The sequence below is a fragment of the Myotis lucifugus genome, unplaced genomic scaffold (genome assembly GCF_000147115.1).
Source record: "Myotis lucifugus unplaced genomic scaffold, Myoluc2.0 scaffold_104, whole genome shotgun sequence".
Lineage (NCBI taxonomy): Eukaryota > Metazoa > Chordata > Mammalia > Chiroptera > Vespertilionidae > Myotis > Myotis lucifugus.
Window position 1 is genome coordinate 3206703 of NW_005871152.1, and position 17278 is coordinate 3223980.

The window sequence follows — 17278 nt, forward strand, 5'->3', positions numbered from 1 at the left end:
GGGTGTGTAAATGTTTACTTTGCGATTAGAATTACTCGTAAGGATATATTCCTTGAAGGGAGGGATGCTTCGTCTTAGTGGTGTTCTGATATTCCAGATCTGCACAGTCCCATATGGTAGCCAGTAGGCACATGCATTGACTGAGCACTTGAAATGTAATGAGCGTGGTTAAGGGATGTGCCATGAGTGTGAAATGCAGACTAGATTTCTAAGACTTAGTATAAAAAAACGGGAAAATAACTCAATAATTTTTTTACATTGATTTCATGTTGAAATTATAGTATTTTGGATTAAATTGAGTTAAATAATACATACTATTTAAGGTAACTTACTTCCTTCCTTCCTTCCTTCCTTCCTTCCTTCCTTCCTTCCTTCCTTCCTTCCTTCCTTCCTTCCTTCCTTCCGTGGCTACTAGGAAAGGTAAAACGACACATGTGGCATCATTTCTCTTGGCAAGTGCTATCCAGACCCTAACTCTGAAAAGCTTACACTGTGCCTGAATGGGTTGGGATTACATTGTAGACTATTCACTTTTTTCACTTTATTTTTGCTTACATTTCATAGGACTGACTAGCCAGGCAACCTCGGATTTCCAACTGATGAAGGCTGTGGCGGAAGAAACGCGGCTCAGTCCACAAGGAAGGCAGCAGCGCCTGGCCAGGCTTGCTGATGACATCCAGAGGTACGGGGATGCCTTCCCAGGACCAGGGTGTACCCGCCGAAGGCCTCGGTGTAGAACTGGCTGATCTGTGGAATGTTTCAGTCCGTGGTGAGAATGTCTCATGCCTATTGTCTCAGAGCGAGGCACTTGTGGATTGTGTTGTCCTGGGTCACGCTGGCAGAAGTACCACCCACTGCAACTAGACGCCTCTGCTTTCATCTATTTAATACAGTGAGGCTCTGGATAAAAGTTTGAATGAAGAAAAGGGCTGTAATTGAAAAAACGAAATCTGCCCTGCCGGTGTGGCTCGGTGGTTGAGTGTTGACCTATGAACCAGGAGGTCACGGTTCGATTTCCGGTCTGGGCACATACCTGGGTTGTAGACTCGATCCCCAATAAGGGGTGTGCAGGAGGCAGCCCATCAATGGTTCTCTCTCATCATTGATGTTTCTATCTCTCCCCCCCTCTCTTTTCCTCTCTGAAATCAATAAAAATATATTTTAAAAAACAAGATCCTCCCAAACTACCACTCCAGGCCCCCAATATTCAGGGTCAAGACTGTTGAGATCCTAATAGAGTGGCCTCAGCACACTGATCACTAGGAAAACTCCTCTGTGTACTCTTTAAACTTAGGAATACCTTTGTGCCCTTCGGTTCAGCACACCTGATTCTCAGATGGCATTCCTGCATTCATTTGTGACAATGAGCTGTAACCTGTGATGGGAAAATTGAGCTGCTCCCTGGTTCTCCCTGCCGGCCTCCTAAAACTTCTCTGTGTAGTACTGTAGCCTCACATAACTATTGGGCACTTAAAATGTGGTTAATGCCACATCTTGGAACGGTTGCATTTTGGCTACATTGGGTTAAATAATATATATGTATACAGGGTGTCCCAAAATTCATGCAAGATTTGCAATTCAATTCAATTGCAAATCTTGCGTGAGTTTTGGGACACCTTATGTAAGTAATTTTACCTGTTAATTTTTACTTTTTTAGTGCAGCTACTGGAAAATTTAAAATGAAATATGTGGCTTGCTTTTTATTTCTACCGGGCAACATTGTTGTAGAATGATGTTTCAAAAATATTTTTTTATTGCTTTCAGAGAGGAAGGGAGGGGGAGAGAGAGATAGAAACATCAATGATGAAAGAGAATCATTGATCGGCTAGTCATTGATCGGCTGCCTCCTTCATGCCCCACACTGGGGATCGAGCCACAACTCAGGCATGTGCCCTGACCGGGAATCAAACCGTGACCTCCTGGTTCATAGGTGGACACTCAACCACCATGCTATACCATCTGGGCTGATCTCCCTTGCTCTCTCTCTAAAAATAAAAAATAAATCTTTAAAAAAGTGTTAAGATTTTGTTCAAGGTCACATATCATGAAATGTTAGCACTGGGAGTTGAACCCTGGTCTGTCTGACTCAAAGGCCCATTTTGCTAAGCAACATGCTGCCCTGGAAGCCTTTTCCATCCTTGCCAGTCCCAGATGGGCACAGTTGCCCCGTGATTCTTTCGAGCAGGAGAAAAACCATTAGTGATTAGAAATAAGTCGGGAATCCTAAAACAAACAAACAAAAAATCAGTCTCTGAATAATTCGGGAAGTTACAGTTCTGCCTCTAATTATTAAATTCTTTAGAAAATAAGCACTTGAATGACGTAAGACTCAACTCTATCAACAGAAACAAGGATGCTCGCTTTGAGCTGGAGACCTGGGGGCTGCATTTTGGATCCCAGATGTCACTGACCGGCCGGGTTGTGCCTTCTGAAAAAATACTAATGCAAGACCGCATAGTAAGTGCAGTGATTTTATATTGATTTAACAGTTTTTGCTTGAATGGGTGTAAGTCCCATCATATGCCACAGTGGCCAAGTGGGCTTGTCGTATTCATTAGGTTTCTCTGTGCCGATGTTCATACATTCCCTTTGTCCTAAACCTCGAGGTCCCCTTTGTTTTCCTTTTCAGTTTCAGGGTATTTGCTCAGCTTAGCGGCATCCAGAGGACATGATTTAGGTCAGTCGGTGTGATGTGGTGTCACATTTAAAGATGCACTTAAAAAATGGTATTTTAAGCCATTGCAATTAAAACATGCCCACCTATTATAGGATACTGTTAGTACTCTTTTTTAGTCACTAAAAAAAATCATAATACCTGGGAAAATTCTACTAACTGGTGAAGGTTAATTTTAATACATTTTTATTGATACCAGAGTTGTTTTTATCCCAAAGTAAAATGCTGCTCAATTGGCACAAACATGAAGAAATTCACACAGGACACATCCCCAGCTACAGTATTTAGGGAGGAAGGCATCCTGAAACTTCAAAAGACCAATCATTGCTTCTTTAGGGCTTTAGGCTTTAGTTGAAGAAATGAATCTATTTTATGCAAAATTGTGCATTATCTTTCTACTTTTTCCATGTTCCTCCCCATTTCAAAATCCAGTTATGTTTTATTTTATTGTAAAGGCTCTCTTCTTGCCTTATCCTATCTAATAAAAGACAAAAGGGTAATTGACCGTACCTTCGCTACGCTTCCCATTGGCTAATCAGGGTGATATGCAAATTAACCGCCAACAAAGATGGCGGCCGGCAGCCACGAAGCTGAAGCGAGCAGGAGGCTTGCTTGCTCCAGTGATGGAGGAAGCCAAGGTTCCCTGCCTGCTGCGGCCCGGCTCTGAGCTCTGAAAGCAACAAAGTTTCAATTATAGAAGCTAAAACGAAGAGGCTGCCCCCTAGAGGTGGTGGGGGATGGCTACAGGTGGCTGGGTCATTGACATCTTGACCAATTCTGCTTTTCTGAATTGGGTTCCAGGAAATGAGTAAACTAAAGGTTCATGGACACCAGAGTGGGCCTTGGGCATTTGTCCTTGGTCTCCTTCCAGCCCTCACAGGTGGGAGTGTAGGTGAGAGGGCCATGGCTCTCCTCATACTGGCTGTAATGGGAAGGAATAAACGTTGGCTCCAGACAGAACCATTCATGGGAGGGCTAACCCTTCCCCCTCATTGTCAGGCTAAGGTCTCCTCTTGGAGCTGAGTCCCTGCCTCACCACTTAATGTCAAGGCATCGTGAGGATAGCTGGTGGTTGAAAGTCAGAGTGCTTGGTGGGAAGTGCCCTGGCTGAAATGTCAAGACCAGCATTCTGAACCTGTCACAGCTACCAACTGCTCCATAGCCTGTCTCAGCCATAGCTCTGGAGTCTGTAAAACAAGGGGATGATAATGCTTCTTAAACATGAATGTGCAGATGAATCACCTGGCAATTTAGTAAGATGCAGATCCTGATTCAGTGGGTCTGGGGCGGGGCCCAGAACTAGGTGTTTCCAACAAGTGCACAGCAGCTAGCCATGCTGCTGAAGACAACACTTTGAGGAGCAAGGGAGTAGATTCCAGTGTGGTTCTTCTAAATTCTAACAGTGGCTCTTCCCGGCTCACCATACCAAGGACACTTCTATTCAATTTCAGCCCAAGGATATAAGCAGAAGACTAGTGACTAGCGTGCCAGTCTCATGACTCCCCTCTTCAGTGCAAGGAGCTTGTTTTCCCTAGTCACCTGGGAAACCTCCTGAGTGAGCAAGGAGCTTGCGTCCTGGCTCATCTTTGCTCCTAGATGTAGCTACTCCTTGTATACATATATTCTTAACTGCCCTGTAGGGTTTGTTGGTTTTTACTATGAGGACCTGGAGTATCAGTGATCAGCATTTTCTGCTTGACCTATCTAGATGCCTAGAGCCATGGTCGGCAAACTGCGGCTCGTAAGCCACATGCAGCTCTTTGGCCTCTTGAGTGTGGCTCTTCCAAAAAATACCACGTGTGGGCGCGCACGTACAGTGGGATTGAAACTTCGTGGCCCATGCGCAGAAGTTGGTATTTTGTGGAAGAGCCACACTCAAGGGGCCAAAGAGCCGCATGTGGCTCGAGAGCCGCAGTTGGCCGACCACTGGCCTAGAGTAAAGAGACCAAATTGGACAGTCTGCTCACCTGAGCCATTCATAGTCAGGATCAGAGATCCTTACAGCTGGAAGGGAACCTAGAGATTGTTGAACCAGACCCCCTTTTTTGTGCACAGTGGAGGCCTGTAAACTAAAGGGACTTGTCTAAGGCTCTGCAGCCTTGAGTGGCCCACCTGGGGAGATGCTCAGATGCCTCCACTGCAGAGCTTGTATCAGTGTTTCGAATCTGAATAGCAAATGGTACTAAATAGTTAAGACAATGTGGACCATCTTCACACTCTTTATTGAATTGTTTTCTGAATAAAATGTTCAGCCCTATCATCATCATTATTTTTCCCAGTGTCAACCTGTGTCTGCTGCTGATTGGTCCAAGGATATTCGAAGTTGCAAGCTGTTAAGTGCACAGTCTCTGAATAAATGGCTGATTATATGTAGCAGCAGAGCTGAAAACGTGATTGAGAACTTTCTGAGCTGCTTGAGAAGAGTTGGAAGTTCCATGGGGTTTAATGTGGACTATCCCAAAATGTGAGCATGTCAGTCACCCCAGCGTTTCTTACATGTGTTTAATTTGGTTAGAATCTAGGAAATAAGAGCTGATTTAGCTATAAAAGCTTCTTTATCTCAGCAAAGTTTCCTAATATGAAGTGCCAAGAAGATAGCTCTAAGTAAATAGACGTTTGCAATGATTAAATTTTCATATAGTTTAAATATACTTTATGTTGGTCTTTGTAAAACTTATTTTTTCAGTTTTTTAAGGCAATAGTCTCATTACTTCAAAGTCTTTCAGTAGTAATTCGGGTATAAATCCATATCTTGCCCTGTCAACTTTTTTCTTTAATTCTTTCATAGTAGTTATTTATAAAACTTAATAGCAAATGGGATATGAAAAAAATGAAAGTTGCATTTCCTGACTTATTTGGTAAATTTTATGCTTTACAATTGAATGTAAAAATATATCTGAAATAAGTTTTTCTGATGCTGTTATTTTAGTATAAAATGAGTCATTTACATAGTTTTCTGATAAAACCAAGGCCATTCATTTAGTTCTTCAACATTTATTGAGTATCTACTCTATGTTAGATAATGCCGGTTTGGGGAGCGGGGGGATGAGAAAGACAAATTAATTGCTTTTCTTTTAGTAAGGGATCCAGACATACCCAAGCACACTCCAAACTGAACATTGTTTTGCTTTAAAAAAAGTCATAAAGTTGATCATGTCTCATTTTATTGAGCTTGATGTGCTTAGCAAGGAGCTTTTTCTCTCCTTAGTAGGGATACTTCTTTTCTTGTGATGGTGGAGATGCAGATGTCCTCATTAGCAGGATGGGAAATTATTCTTTAAACCATAGTTGCTAATTAATTACATCAGCATTGTTGAAAACCACAGATCTTCCCAAAGTCTCATTTTACACCGCAGTTTAGAATTTTCCTCTTACCAAATCTGTTAACAGATTGCCTGGTTTGAGTTTCACTTGCTCTAATTTCTCTTAAACCATGAGCTAATTAATAAGGCAGGGAAAGACTAATGGAAGAAGCCACAGTCAGCAGACCTTGCGCTGGCACCTTTCTCACACCAGTTCCTCCAGCAAGCCCGTGCTCATGTTCTGTCCCTGGACGGTTTTATTTGAAAGCCCGTATTTTGTTCCATCTTTCCCCCCTTCCCCCAATGAAGGATCCATTTACCCGTTAGACTTATTATGTGCATAGTTTCTCCCACCTGAAACATTTGCCAGATGACTGGGGAAGGAATGGACAGTGAGCTAGCGGTCTTTGCATTCAAGAGATTGAACTGGAGAAGTCAGAAGCATTTAGTTGTTTTAACAGAACTGTAAACCTTCCGACAGCTCACTGGAATCAGCAAGCAGGAGACAGTGGTCCTGCCCCCTGCTGGGCAAGTTTTAAAAGGTCACAGGGCATTGGGGCAGTCCAGTCATAGACACTCAAAAGAGTCTGATTGTGCATAAAGAAAGTGGATTTGGAAATTCCTCTGTGTGGGAATTATTTCTGTAGCCTCTGACCCCCGACTTAATGTAAGCACAGAACAGATCATTGATAAGCACTTGCTGACTGATTGATTAAGGCTTCAAACAAGCTGTCACGAAGGGGGGAAATCTTTTAGTCTGAATCATACAGTTTCAAGGTTAGCTGAATATGTTGGTCTCATTAACCTGATGATTTTGAAACATTCATTTTAAAATTCTTATGGAGATTTGGTATTAGAGAAATCTTACTCCTAGTTTAACTTGAATCCCGTTTCAGACACTTGCTATTGAGACTTGTGGTTTCAATCTTATTTTGAGCAACAGAATTATTAATTGTAGGGATACCAGGCAATTAAAAAAATTTTATGTCCCCCCCAAACTATTTTTAAGGTAATAAAAACGGTTATTAGATATTTCTGGCATATCTTGGTGTGTGAGAAATGATTTTAGACTCAAAAGGTGGTCACTTTTCTCTAATGATTTTTTTCTCAAATTGCCAGTCTGTTATAAAAATCCACTTGTATTATTTTAACTCTATATTATGTGCTACTACGAAGGGAATTTTATATCTTCAAAATTAATCTTTTTACGCAGCATAAAAGTACAGGAAAGTACAGCTGCGTTTTTTGGCGCTATACAGAAACACGTTGATCCTGATGTGCAGTTGGTGAGTACAGGACCATTTTTGTGTTTTCATGTATAATTTTTATTTTTCCTTGTAGATAACAGTCTTGAAAGAAAGAATCTGAACATGATCTCCCGTGATGTTTACACATTGCTGTGCATTTCCCCAAGCATCCAAGAAAGTATTAATCTTAGCATTTTAATCAACAGTTTATTTTTTCCCCTATTTCCAATATTAATTTGAAAATACTTGTTGTTACCCCTATATCAGCCTCTTGGGTGTCTACATATTTTTCTACTTCTTGGGGGGTCATCTTTCACTTGAGATTTAAGATAAATTGATTCCCATCTTATCCCATAAATGTTGGGGCACCCGTGTTCTTTCCAGTGTTTCAGGGATTCTTGGAGGGTGAGGGTTTTCCATGTCACCTGTGGCCCCATGTTCCTGCTTCCCCTGCATTCTTGCCTTCCTGTGTGTATTTTCAACTTTTGTGAGTGCCATTTCCTCCTGCATTGCATCAGCCTGTGGGATTTCCACAAGTGCCTCATTTTCCAAAGTAGTTGTGTGTGTGTGTGTGTGTGTGTGTGTGTGTGGTGAGACTGACCTGGTGAGACTGACCTTGCACAGGGTTTGGGGCCAAGGTTTGATGACATCACACTCCAACATTGCAGACAAGTTGAAAATTGACATCCCTGTTCTTACAAAACCTCAGCCACCCCTATTTCTTGGAAGTGTGTGCGCTTCTCCGAGGCTGAGGCCTCGCACTACACTGCAGTGCCTTTCCTGTCCCATCCCCTCCTCTTGCCTCCTAGCTCATTCACCCCAGCTCCCTACATTCCTGCTCATATCTCATGCAGAGCAGTTCAGCTCTCTTAGTCAGACACAACATAAATGGTCCGTAAGGATGCTGTATTAAACAAAGGGAATTCTCACTCTCAGAGCATGTACTTTTTTTTTTTTACCCTGGCTGGTGTGGCTCAGTTTGGTTGGAACATCGTCCTGTGCACCAAAGGGTGGTAGGTTTCATTCCAGGTTAAGGCACATACCCAGCTTGTGGGTTTGAACCCTGGTCAGGGTTCATATGGAAGACAACTGATCAATATTTCCTCTCTCTCTCTCTCTCTCTCTCTCTCTCTCTCTCTCTCTCCCTCCCTCTCCCACCCTTCCTCTCTAAAATCAATAAAAATTAAAATATAACTTATAAAAAAGTTGCTAGTACAAAACACTCCCATGTACCATTCACCCATGTTCCCCAATTGTTGACATTTTATCATATTTTCTTTATCATTATCTATCTATCTACCATCTATTTATTGTCCTATCTGTCTGTCTGTCTATCTCTTTTTTTCCAAAAACCATTTGAGAGTAAGTTACAGACATGCTAGTCCATTCCCCTTGAATACTTTAGTGCATATTCCCTATAAACAAGGTCACTCTCCTGCAGGACCATAGGACAACCATCAGCATCAAGAAACAGTATGAGCAGCTAATCCACAGACTCCATGAACATTTTCCCATTTATATGTCCTGTCTAGTAAACGGATCTAATGTGTTGCACTTGGTTGTGCTGTCTCTTTAGTTTCGTGTGCAGTCTGGAACAGTTCCGTAGTTTTTTCCTTGCCTTTGATGGCCTTCTAATTTTGAAGAGTATAGACCAGTATTTTGTATAATGCTCCTCAATTTGGGTTTGTCCAATGTTTCCGTATGATTAAATTCAGGTTGTGCACTTTGGGCAGAAGTATGAATCTGTGTTCTCACTGTGTCCTATAGGGTACCCCACTGATTAAGGTGGTACCTGTCAAGTTATTCTTTTTCTCTTTACAATTAATTTTTTTCTTTTTGATAGGGAGATATTTTGAGACTCTGTAAATATCTATTCCTCATCAAACTTTTACCCACTAGTTTTAGAATCCATTAGTAATTCTTGTTTGAATCCATTATTCCTCTGATGGTTTCCAAATGGTGGCTTTCTAATTCTATACTTCCTTCTACATTTATTAGGTGCCATGATATTATAAAGAAAAGCTTCCTTTTCTCTCCAATTCTTTGTTCATCTATTTATATAAGTATGGATCCCTATTTTACTACCTTATAGTCCACTACTACTATTTATTTTTTTAAATATATTTTATTGATTTTTTACAGAGAGGAAGGGAGAGAGAGATAGAGAGTTAGAAACATCGATGAGAGAGAAACATCGACCAGCTGCCTCCTGCACATCTCCCACTGGGGATGTGCCCACAACCCAGGTACATGCCCTTGACCGGAATCGAACCTGGGACCTTTCAGTGCGCAGGCCGACGCTCTGTCCACTGAGCCAAACCGGTTTTGGCACTATTTATTTTTATGCCCAAAGTTCCCTGGTTTTTCCAGGGAGAGCCCTGTTCAAGCTGGCTTCTATGTCTTGTTGACATGTCCCCATCGTTCTTGGAACACATCCTCACTGTCTGGCACAATGAGATATGCCAGGCTAATCCTGAAGTTTTGCTGCCCAGCTCTGGAATCAGAAATTTCTCTAATGAGCCCTGATTCCTCTGGGTAGAGAACAGTATTTGGAAACCAAGATCTGGGAATTGGATGTGCTCATTTGCTACTGGAGTGTTGCTGTCCCAGGCTCTCTCAGTGGGCAAAGCTGGGGCAAATATATGTGTGCATGTGCCTGCATGTACATACATATATATTATGCATAACTACATCTATTTTATTACTATATGTACCTATGTATATATTAAAAACATGTTCACACCTCCAGTTCTGATTCAGTACCACAGGAAGGCACTCTCCCTTTCCAAATTTGTACCCCTCCTCCTCTGCTAGTGACCACTATTATTTTCTAAATGTATGCTTATCTCTCCATCCCTGGTGTGTAACCAGTCTCACTTGGCTCCCACCTTCTTTGGCCCTGGTCCTAGAAGCCACTGCCTTGCTTCTACCACCTACCTTGCTTGGCCCCAAACTCAATGGATGGAAGGAAGGAAGGTTCCTAAGATAATTTTGCTGACAATTTAAGAATACCTTTTCCTACTTTCTATAATTTCCTACTTAAATAACTTTAGCACTGGGCATTATGATTTTGAACAGATCTATAGGTGAAAAATAACTTTATTTGTTTTCTTTAGCTTATCATGACAGTACCTATCTTTTCTATAGTTGGGGGTGGGTGCTTGAAGGTAGAGAATAGAAGGTAGAAAGGAGGTGGAGGTAGTCTAGGGGTCATCCTTCTCTAAGGGAAATACCTGATAACTAGGGCAGTGACAGAGCTGGGTGGACTTAAAAAATATCAGGGGACACCAAGTTTCTTTCTCCTTATTTTCTCTCTTCCCATATCCCTACTTTCAAGTACCAGGAAACAAAACATGTTGTTTTTGTTTCCTTTATTTTGGTTGTTCAGTACCTAATGGGGAAAAGACCACAGTGTAAGCCAATTCTCTGTGGGTGAAGTTGCGAGGCAGAGGGGGTGAGACAGGAGAGCCATAGAGGGTCATGCAGAGGGGGCAGGTGGCCGGAGGAAGAGCTCAGTTAGAAGGGAACTTGAGGCCACGACAGAATGAAATCAGTAGAGAAGTGAAGGGGAAGGGAAGGGTTGGCCGAGGAAGATGGTAAGACGGAGTTGGGCTTGGTGGAGTGGATGGCTGATGAGAAGGCGTTTCAAATGGCCTTGATTAATTGTCAAAGTTTAAAGACCTGTAGGCACGTTCACATTTGCCGCTTGAGAACTTAAGGGCAAAAGATGTTTGAAGAATCCGTGTATTTATTTTTCTTTAAAAAGCAATTTCTAAGCATAAGTAAATTGACTGTTTTTTCTTTTTTTGCTTTGCTTTTAGGTCATGTGTATTCTGCCTTCCGCTCAGCAGAACTATTATGAATCCATTAAAAAATATCTGAGCTCCGACTGCCCAGTCCCAAGCCAGTGTGTGCTTGTTCGGACCTTGAGTAAACAGGGGATGATGATGAGTATTGCCACCAAGATTGCCATGCAGATGACCTGTAAACTCGGAGGCGAGCTGTGGGCCGTTGAGATCCCTGTGAGGAATCTGTCACTCTTGTCCTTTTAGTAATCAGTTGATCAATTCATTTTTAAAATGTATTTTTTAAAGTTGATTTCAGAGAGGAAGGGAGAGGGAGAGAGAGAAACCTCAATGATGAGAGAGAATCATTGATTGGCTGCCTCCTGCACGCCCCACATTGGGGATCGAGCCTGCAACCGGGCATGTAACCTGACCGGAAATTGAACTGTGACCTCCTGGCTCATAGGTTGACACTCAACCACTGAGCCACGCCGGCCGGGCTGTTGAATTCATTTAAAAAATGAAATCAAAGTGGGAGATTTTTTACAGGATCCCAGAGGTATTTGTTTTGCTTGTTGAGCTCTGCTCTGGGTTTGGCTTCCACAAGCCACTGTGCACAGGTGAGGCGTAGCCCCCGTTCTCAAGGAGCTTCAGTTAAGCTGATAACAGAATAGATCCTGGGAGAGAATCTAGTCTCGCATAGACTTGGAAAGACCTGCTTTAGAGCCTCTGGCAGCTATTTAAAATCTGCATTCCACGGCCTTTGCCTTTATCTGCTTCCACCGGGTGCTAACTCTCAGAGTAGCCTTGTATCCTGGTTGGGCCTCCCCGAACCTTGGAGAGCTGGCAAAACCTATCATCTGAATCTCCAAACTGTGTGGGGAACTGAGAAAATCCTCTTGTCTTTCCTGAACTGTGGCCACTGTGGGAGGAAGTGCAGGAATGAGAAGTGAGAGAATGTAGCCCATTCTCTTACGCTTCCATAAGCAGGGTGACCCCAGCTGCATAGCCAGGTGAGGAGTCCTTAGAGAGCTGAAGAAAGGGGGCTGGAATTCCTCTCCAGATTCCTTCAGCCCAGAGGCAAGGGATAAAGGGACTGAGCACTTTCCCAGAATCCTTTGAGCCACTGATGACTCATGGCCATCTCCAGAAAGGATGGTTGCTATTTTGGACTGCAGTGAATCTCTTAAAGCAAAGTATGTACCATATTCTTCCCTTCCTCTTTAAGTCTCTTTGGTTTCTGGTTAAATATCTGCCTCACCTGGACCTTGATCTTCCTGGCACATAGCTTAACTTGAATAATTAAATAATGGGGGTAATTTTTAAAACTTCCATATTAAGTCGTTGTTTGAGGAAATAATACCTCATCCCATTAAAATCATGAAAAATTTAATTTTACAGTTAAAGTCCCTGATGGTAGTTGGCATCGATGTCTGTAAAGATGCATTCAACAAGGGAATGGTGGTGGTTGGATTTGTGGCCAGTATTAACCTCAGAATCACCAGGTACTTTTACAATGACTCTAATATATTCTTCTACTATTTAGACTATTAATTGTGGGTTAACTGAAGACTATACAGCAAGGAATAGTTTGTATTCTTTACTTATTTTTAAAATGTGAATACTTAAGGTCATAAATTATACTGACATAAATGATTGATAATATTGGGGCAATACATTGCCACATTAAAAAACTATTTTTATACATACATAGGACAAGCTATTGCTCATATGCTAGTCATATTCCCAAAAGGATGGCCATGTAGAAATTCTTGTGCATTTATTTTCTGAACATCTGCACTGTACTAGGCATTGTACTAGGAACTTTACATACATTATGTCAAGCAGTTGAGAGATTGCCTGGATTCATGCTTGTGATTATATTATTATTAATGCTCACAGACACTTGATATGGTGGCTGTTAGCACAACTATTAAAAACATAGGCAGGAAAAACATAGGTAGGATTAGGGATAACACGTTAAACATGAGCTCAAAGTTCTTATTAAGTTCTCTTAAAATTGTTCCTATATTTGTAACTAAACAATGCTTTGAGGCAGTTGGAGCTGTTGGCAGATTCCTTCTTCCTAGATTTAAGCTGTTTGATTTACTCCATTAAGTTTGTGGTTAGGTATCTACTTGGGATTGTGGAAAATAGGAAAAATAGCAGCGTGCCTCCAACCTCATCCCAGGCTGAAAGAGATCCTTGTTACATGTATCACTTCCCTAATCAAGCAGGTAAAGGATGTCCAGCCAGTTAGCAGCATCCTAATTGCATCACTATTGTTGCCTATATTTAGAGAAGTATAGTTATGTGGACGGCATACATGGTATTGTCATGACCTTCATTTTCTAAGTGCTTTAAATTAATTGATGACTTTAGCAAGAAAACTTGCTTCTGAAATATAAATAACTTAATCATGTTAAGTTTTTTAAGTCCAAAAGGCTCACCATTAGAAGTGGAAGCTTATGCTTGAGAAATCTTTGACTATTTTGAAAGTAGAAATCTACTGCTAAATAAATTCCTTTATAATAATAACCTAGAGGCCTCTATTAGTGCTTTTATGTGGCAAGTGCTAAGCACTTTATGTGTATTATCTAATTTAATTTTTACCGTAATTCCGTGAGGTAGTAACTATCATACCAGCTTGTAAATGTCCTTGTTACAGGAGAGGAAACTGAAGCTTAGGTTCGCATAGCAGAGTCACGTAGTTGATGAGTATACAGCCAGGATTTGAACCCAGATGTGTCTGATGTCAGCACAATGCTTTAGTTTCTCTTTTCAATAAATTTCATTTGGGGAGGAGGGTGAGATTTTAATATAATTGTGACCATATAGCATATACAAAATTGTGAACAACATTGAGTTATATTTTTAATGTTTATTTCTTAATTTAACCTTAATACATGTGTCTAGTAGACATTTTTGAACTTTACCTTTGTTTTTTGCTTATTTTAGGTGGTTTTCCCGCTGTATCCTTCAGAGAACAACCACTGAGGTTGCAGACTGCTTAAAAGTTTTCATGATCGGTACTGAAACCATAACAGTGTGGGTGGGCTCCAAGACTGTTCCTTCAGACCAAGGTCCATGTGCTGATAGTAGAGCAGATAGGAGGCAAACTCCCCCAGCCCACCTGAGTCAATGGGCAGCCAGTTGCAGATTCCCCAGAGCTGTGTCCTGACTCTAACAGTCAGACTGTGGAATTCACATTGTCTTCGGCGTGTGATAAACAGAAAGCCAGGAGGAGGGAGAGTTTGTAGCTGCTGGTGGCTCTCGCAAGCAGCTTGAAGGCCAAAAGAAACCTACTGCAGAGGAACAAGGATTACATCAGAGCAGTGTTAGGTGTAGAAACAGGAGAGAAGCTTTGGGGATGTTAGCAGGCAGGGTGGCATAGCAGGAGAAGATGGGGAAGACAGCAGGTGAGGAAGGTGCCCTCTTCACAGTGTGACTGGTGAAAAGAGGGACCTGGAGTTCCCACCCCTACCAGCCCAGGCCTGGGTCTGGCGTTGTCATTCCTGAAAGGTGTGTGTGCACCTCACACCCTCCCCGAGCTGCGTTTTCCCATCTGTAAACTTTGGGGGTTTTTAAAGAGTTTTTTTCTACTAAGAAAGTGAATTTGGTGACAGGTGTTGGGAATGGACTTACATGTATGATCGTCTTAAAGTTAATTTAAGTTAATTTCCTGGATGATAAACTTATACAAATTGTATATACAATATATACACAAAAAGAATCACTGCATCTTTATGATATTACTACTTTCTTCTCACTTCAAAACCCGGTCTTTTTTTTTTTAGTGGTTATGAAAAGTTTCTGTTGGGTGGGAGTTACTGTCTGGTCTCTGCCTTTTGGTGATTTCTAGTTAGAGTGGGTGGAAATGTGTATAAAATTTATACTGTCAGTGAGACGTGAAATCTAATTGGGTGAGTCCCTGTGGAGATACTTCCAGAGGAACAGCCAAGGTCTCTCCTTATATTTTCATACCCATGCTCATTAAAGAAGAAAATGAACTAAACTTATCCAGTCTGTATTTATTGAGAGGATTTAAAGACTTAAAAAACTAAATTAGTGTTAATTTGGTTCATATAAAGAATTTGTATGTCTATTGCATGAATTAAGTTTTAATTTATTGCTTAAATATTAAAATTTTACTGCTGCAATATGCTAAGCTTAAGAATCTATTTTGCCATAGAAATCATTACGATTCCTCAAATAGCAAAGAGGCAGGGATGTTCCCTAAAGTTATTTGTTTTTATGTTATTGAATACAACCCAAGTTAGGTATTACCCTATTTCATAGTGGTCTGAAACAGCAAACTTAGTTAAACATTGAAAAAAATTTTTAAATATTTTTTTATTGATTTCAGAGAGTAAGGGAGAAGGAGAGAGAGATAGAAACATCAATAATGAGAGAGAATCATTGATCGGCTACCCGCAATCCAGGCATGTGCCCTTGATTGGAATCGAACCCTGGACCATTCAGTCTGTAGGCCAATGCCCTATTCACTGAGCCAAACCAGCTAGGGCTAACCATTAAAATTTAATGGGAATTGTATTCTTTGTTAGCATTGCATGAGTCATTCTTTTCTTATACCAAATTCTGCAGGAGCACTCAACAAATGGTACGAGTACAATCAGGGTTTGCCCGCACGGATTATTGTGTACCGTGATGGTGTAGGAAATGGTCAGCTCCAAACACTTCTTGAATATGAAGTTCCACAGCTGCTGAGCAGTGTGGCAGAAGCAAGTTCAAACACCAGGTATTCAGTTCATTGTTCTTTCTCCAACTCCTGATTATACTAGTAGCACATTTGTTGTAACTGTTAGAATTACTGTTTGTCAGCATATCCTTTTTATGCAGTTAAGTTTTGCTCTGTTTCTGCATCTGGATGGATTGATTTCCCCTAGATTGGAGGGTAGTCAGGATGGTCTTACGTAAATAGCCTGGAAGGCGTGCGCTTTGGGTGCCTGGGGGACATCCTCTAGAGCCTGACACTGAGATGCAGCAGAAAGCTTGCGGGGCTGCTGGCAGGTGAAGATGCTCAGACATGTTAACGTGCCATGGGGAAAAAACAAGCTATGGCTTCAAGCTCAAGGCCCAAATCCACACACAAGGCAGGCACTGGTGCGCGGCCGAGGTCTACGGCAGGTAGAGTGAGTGCTGTGAACGCCGAGCTGCACATGGAAATCGGACCGTCTTCAACACCAGACACCTCGCTCCACTGCCACGTGTCTAGCTTCCATGTTTCAGTACAACATTCATTATGTCAAGTGCAAGAAAAATATCAGAACTGGAAAGTGGGGGAGGATGATAATCTGAAACTATTCGGAAAGCATCTTCCAAGCAGTGCACAGTGGGCATCTGTAGGGTTATACCATCACCTCCATCAACCAAGTGTTGCAGCCAAGAGCCACAAAGGAGCTGTCTTAAACTCATCAGTGACTGTTAGGAGGCAGAGCATAATGGTTTGAGGGCAAGATCATCTTCAGCTGCATCTAAATTGTCAGAGCCCAAATCTCTCCCTACTCACTGATGGCACGTGAATGTGTCTATTCTGAATCACAAGTGTGTCATTTAGGGATTGCTGAGGGTGCTAAGGAGTTAGTTTTCTAGCACTAGGACCGTGGTCGGCAAACCGCGGCTCATGAGCCACATGCGGCTCTTTGGCCCCTTGAGTGTGGCTCTTCCACAAAATACCATGTGCGGGCGCGCACGTACAGTGTGATTGAAACTTCGTGGCCCACGCGCAGAAGTCGGTATTTTGTGGAAGAGCCACACTCAAAGGGCCAAAGAGCCGCATGTGGCTCGCGAGCCGCAGTTTGCCAAGCCGCAGTTTGCTGACCACTGGACTAGGACATCAACGTCTAAGTCTCAACATTGGAAACAATAATATGGATTTTAAATAATTAAGATACTTAAGAGGAAATTTCACGGTGACCTTTGCATCCCAGAGGCTCCTTCCATGATGGCTGATACTTGGACTTGGCCTTGGCTTTCCCAAATGCTGACTTTAACACTTGGTCATTCAGCATTTGGCCCAAATGTGTATTTGGTTCACCCATCCATCCTTTCAAGAGTGTGTTCTGCATGGTTCAAAAGCGATGATTTGATGAGTAAGAGGGACTTGTGGTTCTTCCTTTCCTATTCAGAAATTGAGAGGCAGACTGAAGGTGAAAATAGAGGGACTGTTCCTAATGGAAAAGAATCTTGTCTCCACAGATAATTCTGGAAAATCATTTTTTAGAAGTGCTCATTTAAGTTCATTGTCCT

General features: G+C 41.9%; 1 protein-coding gene across 2 annotated transcripts in view; it reads left to right on the top strand.

The window, feature by feature from the left end:
• PIWIL4 (piwi like RNA-mediated gene silencing 4) overlaps nucleotides 1-17278 on the top strand; it is a 40196-nt gene that overhangs the window by 21101 nt on the left and 1817 nt on the right. For both annotated transcript variants that reach the window (XM_023757273.1, XM_006092775.3), the window contains exons 10-17: nucleotides 565-682; nucleotides 2346-2457; nucleotides 4954-5138; nucleotides 7190-7262; nucleotides 11045-11245; nucleotides 12410-12513; nucleotides 13967-14037; nucleotides 15614-15767. In XM_023757273.1, the coding sequence (XP_023613041.1) occupies nucleotides 565-682; nucleotides 2346-2457; nucleotides 4954-5138; nucleotides 7190-7262; nucleotides 11045-11245; nucleotides 12410-12513; nucleotides 13967-14037; nucleotides 15614-15767 (1018 nt within the window). The remainder of the gene's footprint in view (nucleotides 1-564; nucleotides 683-2345; nucleotides 2458-4953; nucleotides 5139-7189; nucleotides 7263-11044; nucleotides 11246-12409; nucleotides 12514-13966; nucleotides 14038-15613; nucleotides 15768-17278) is intronic.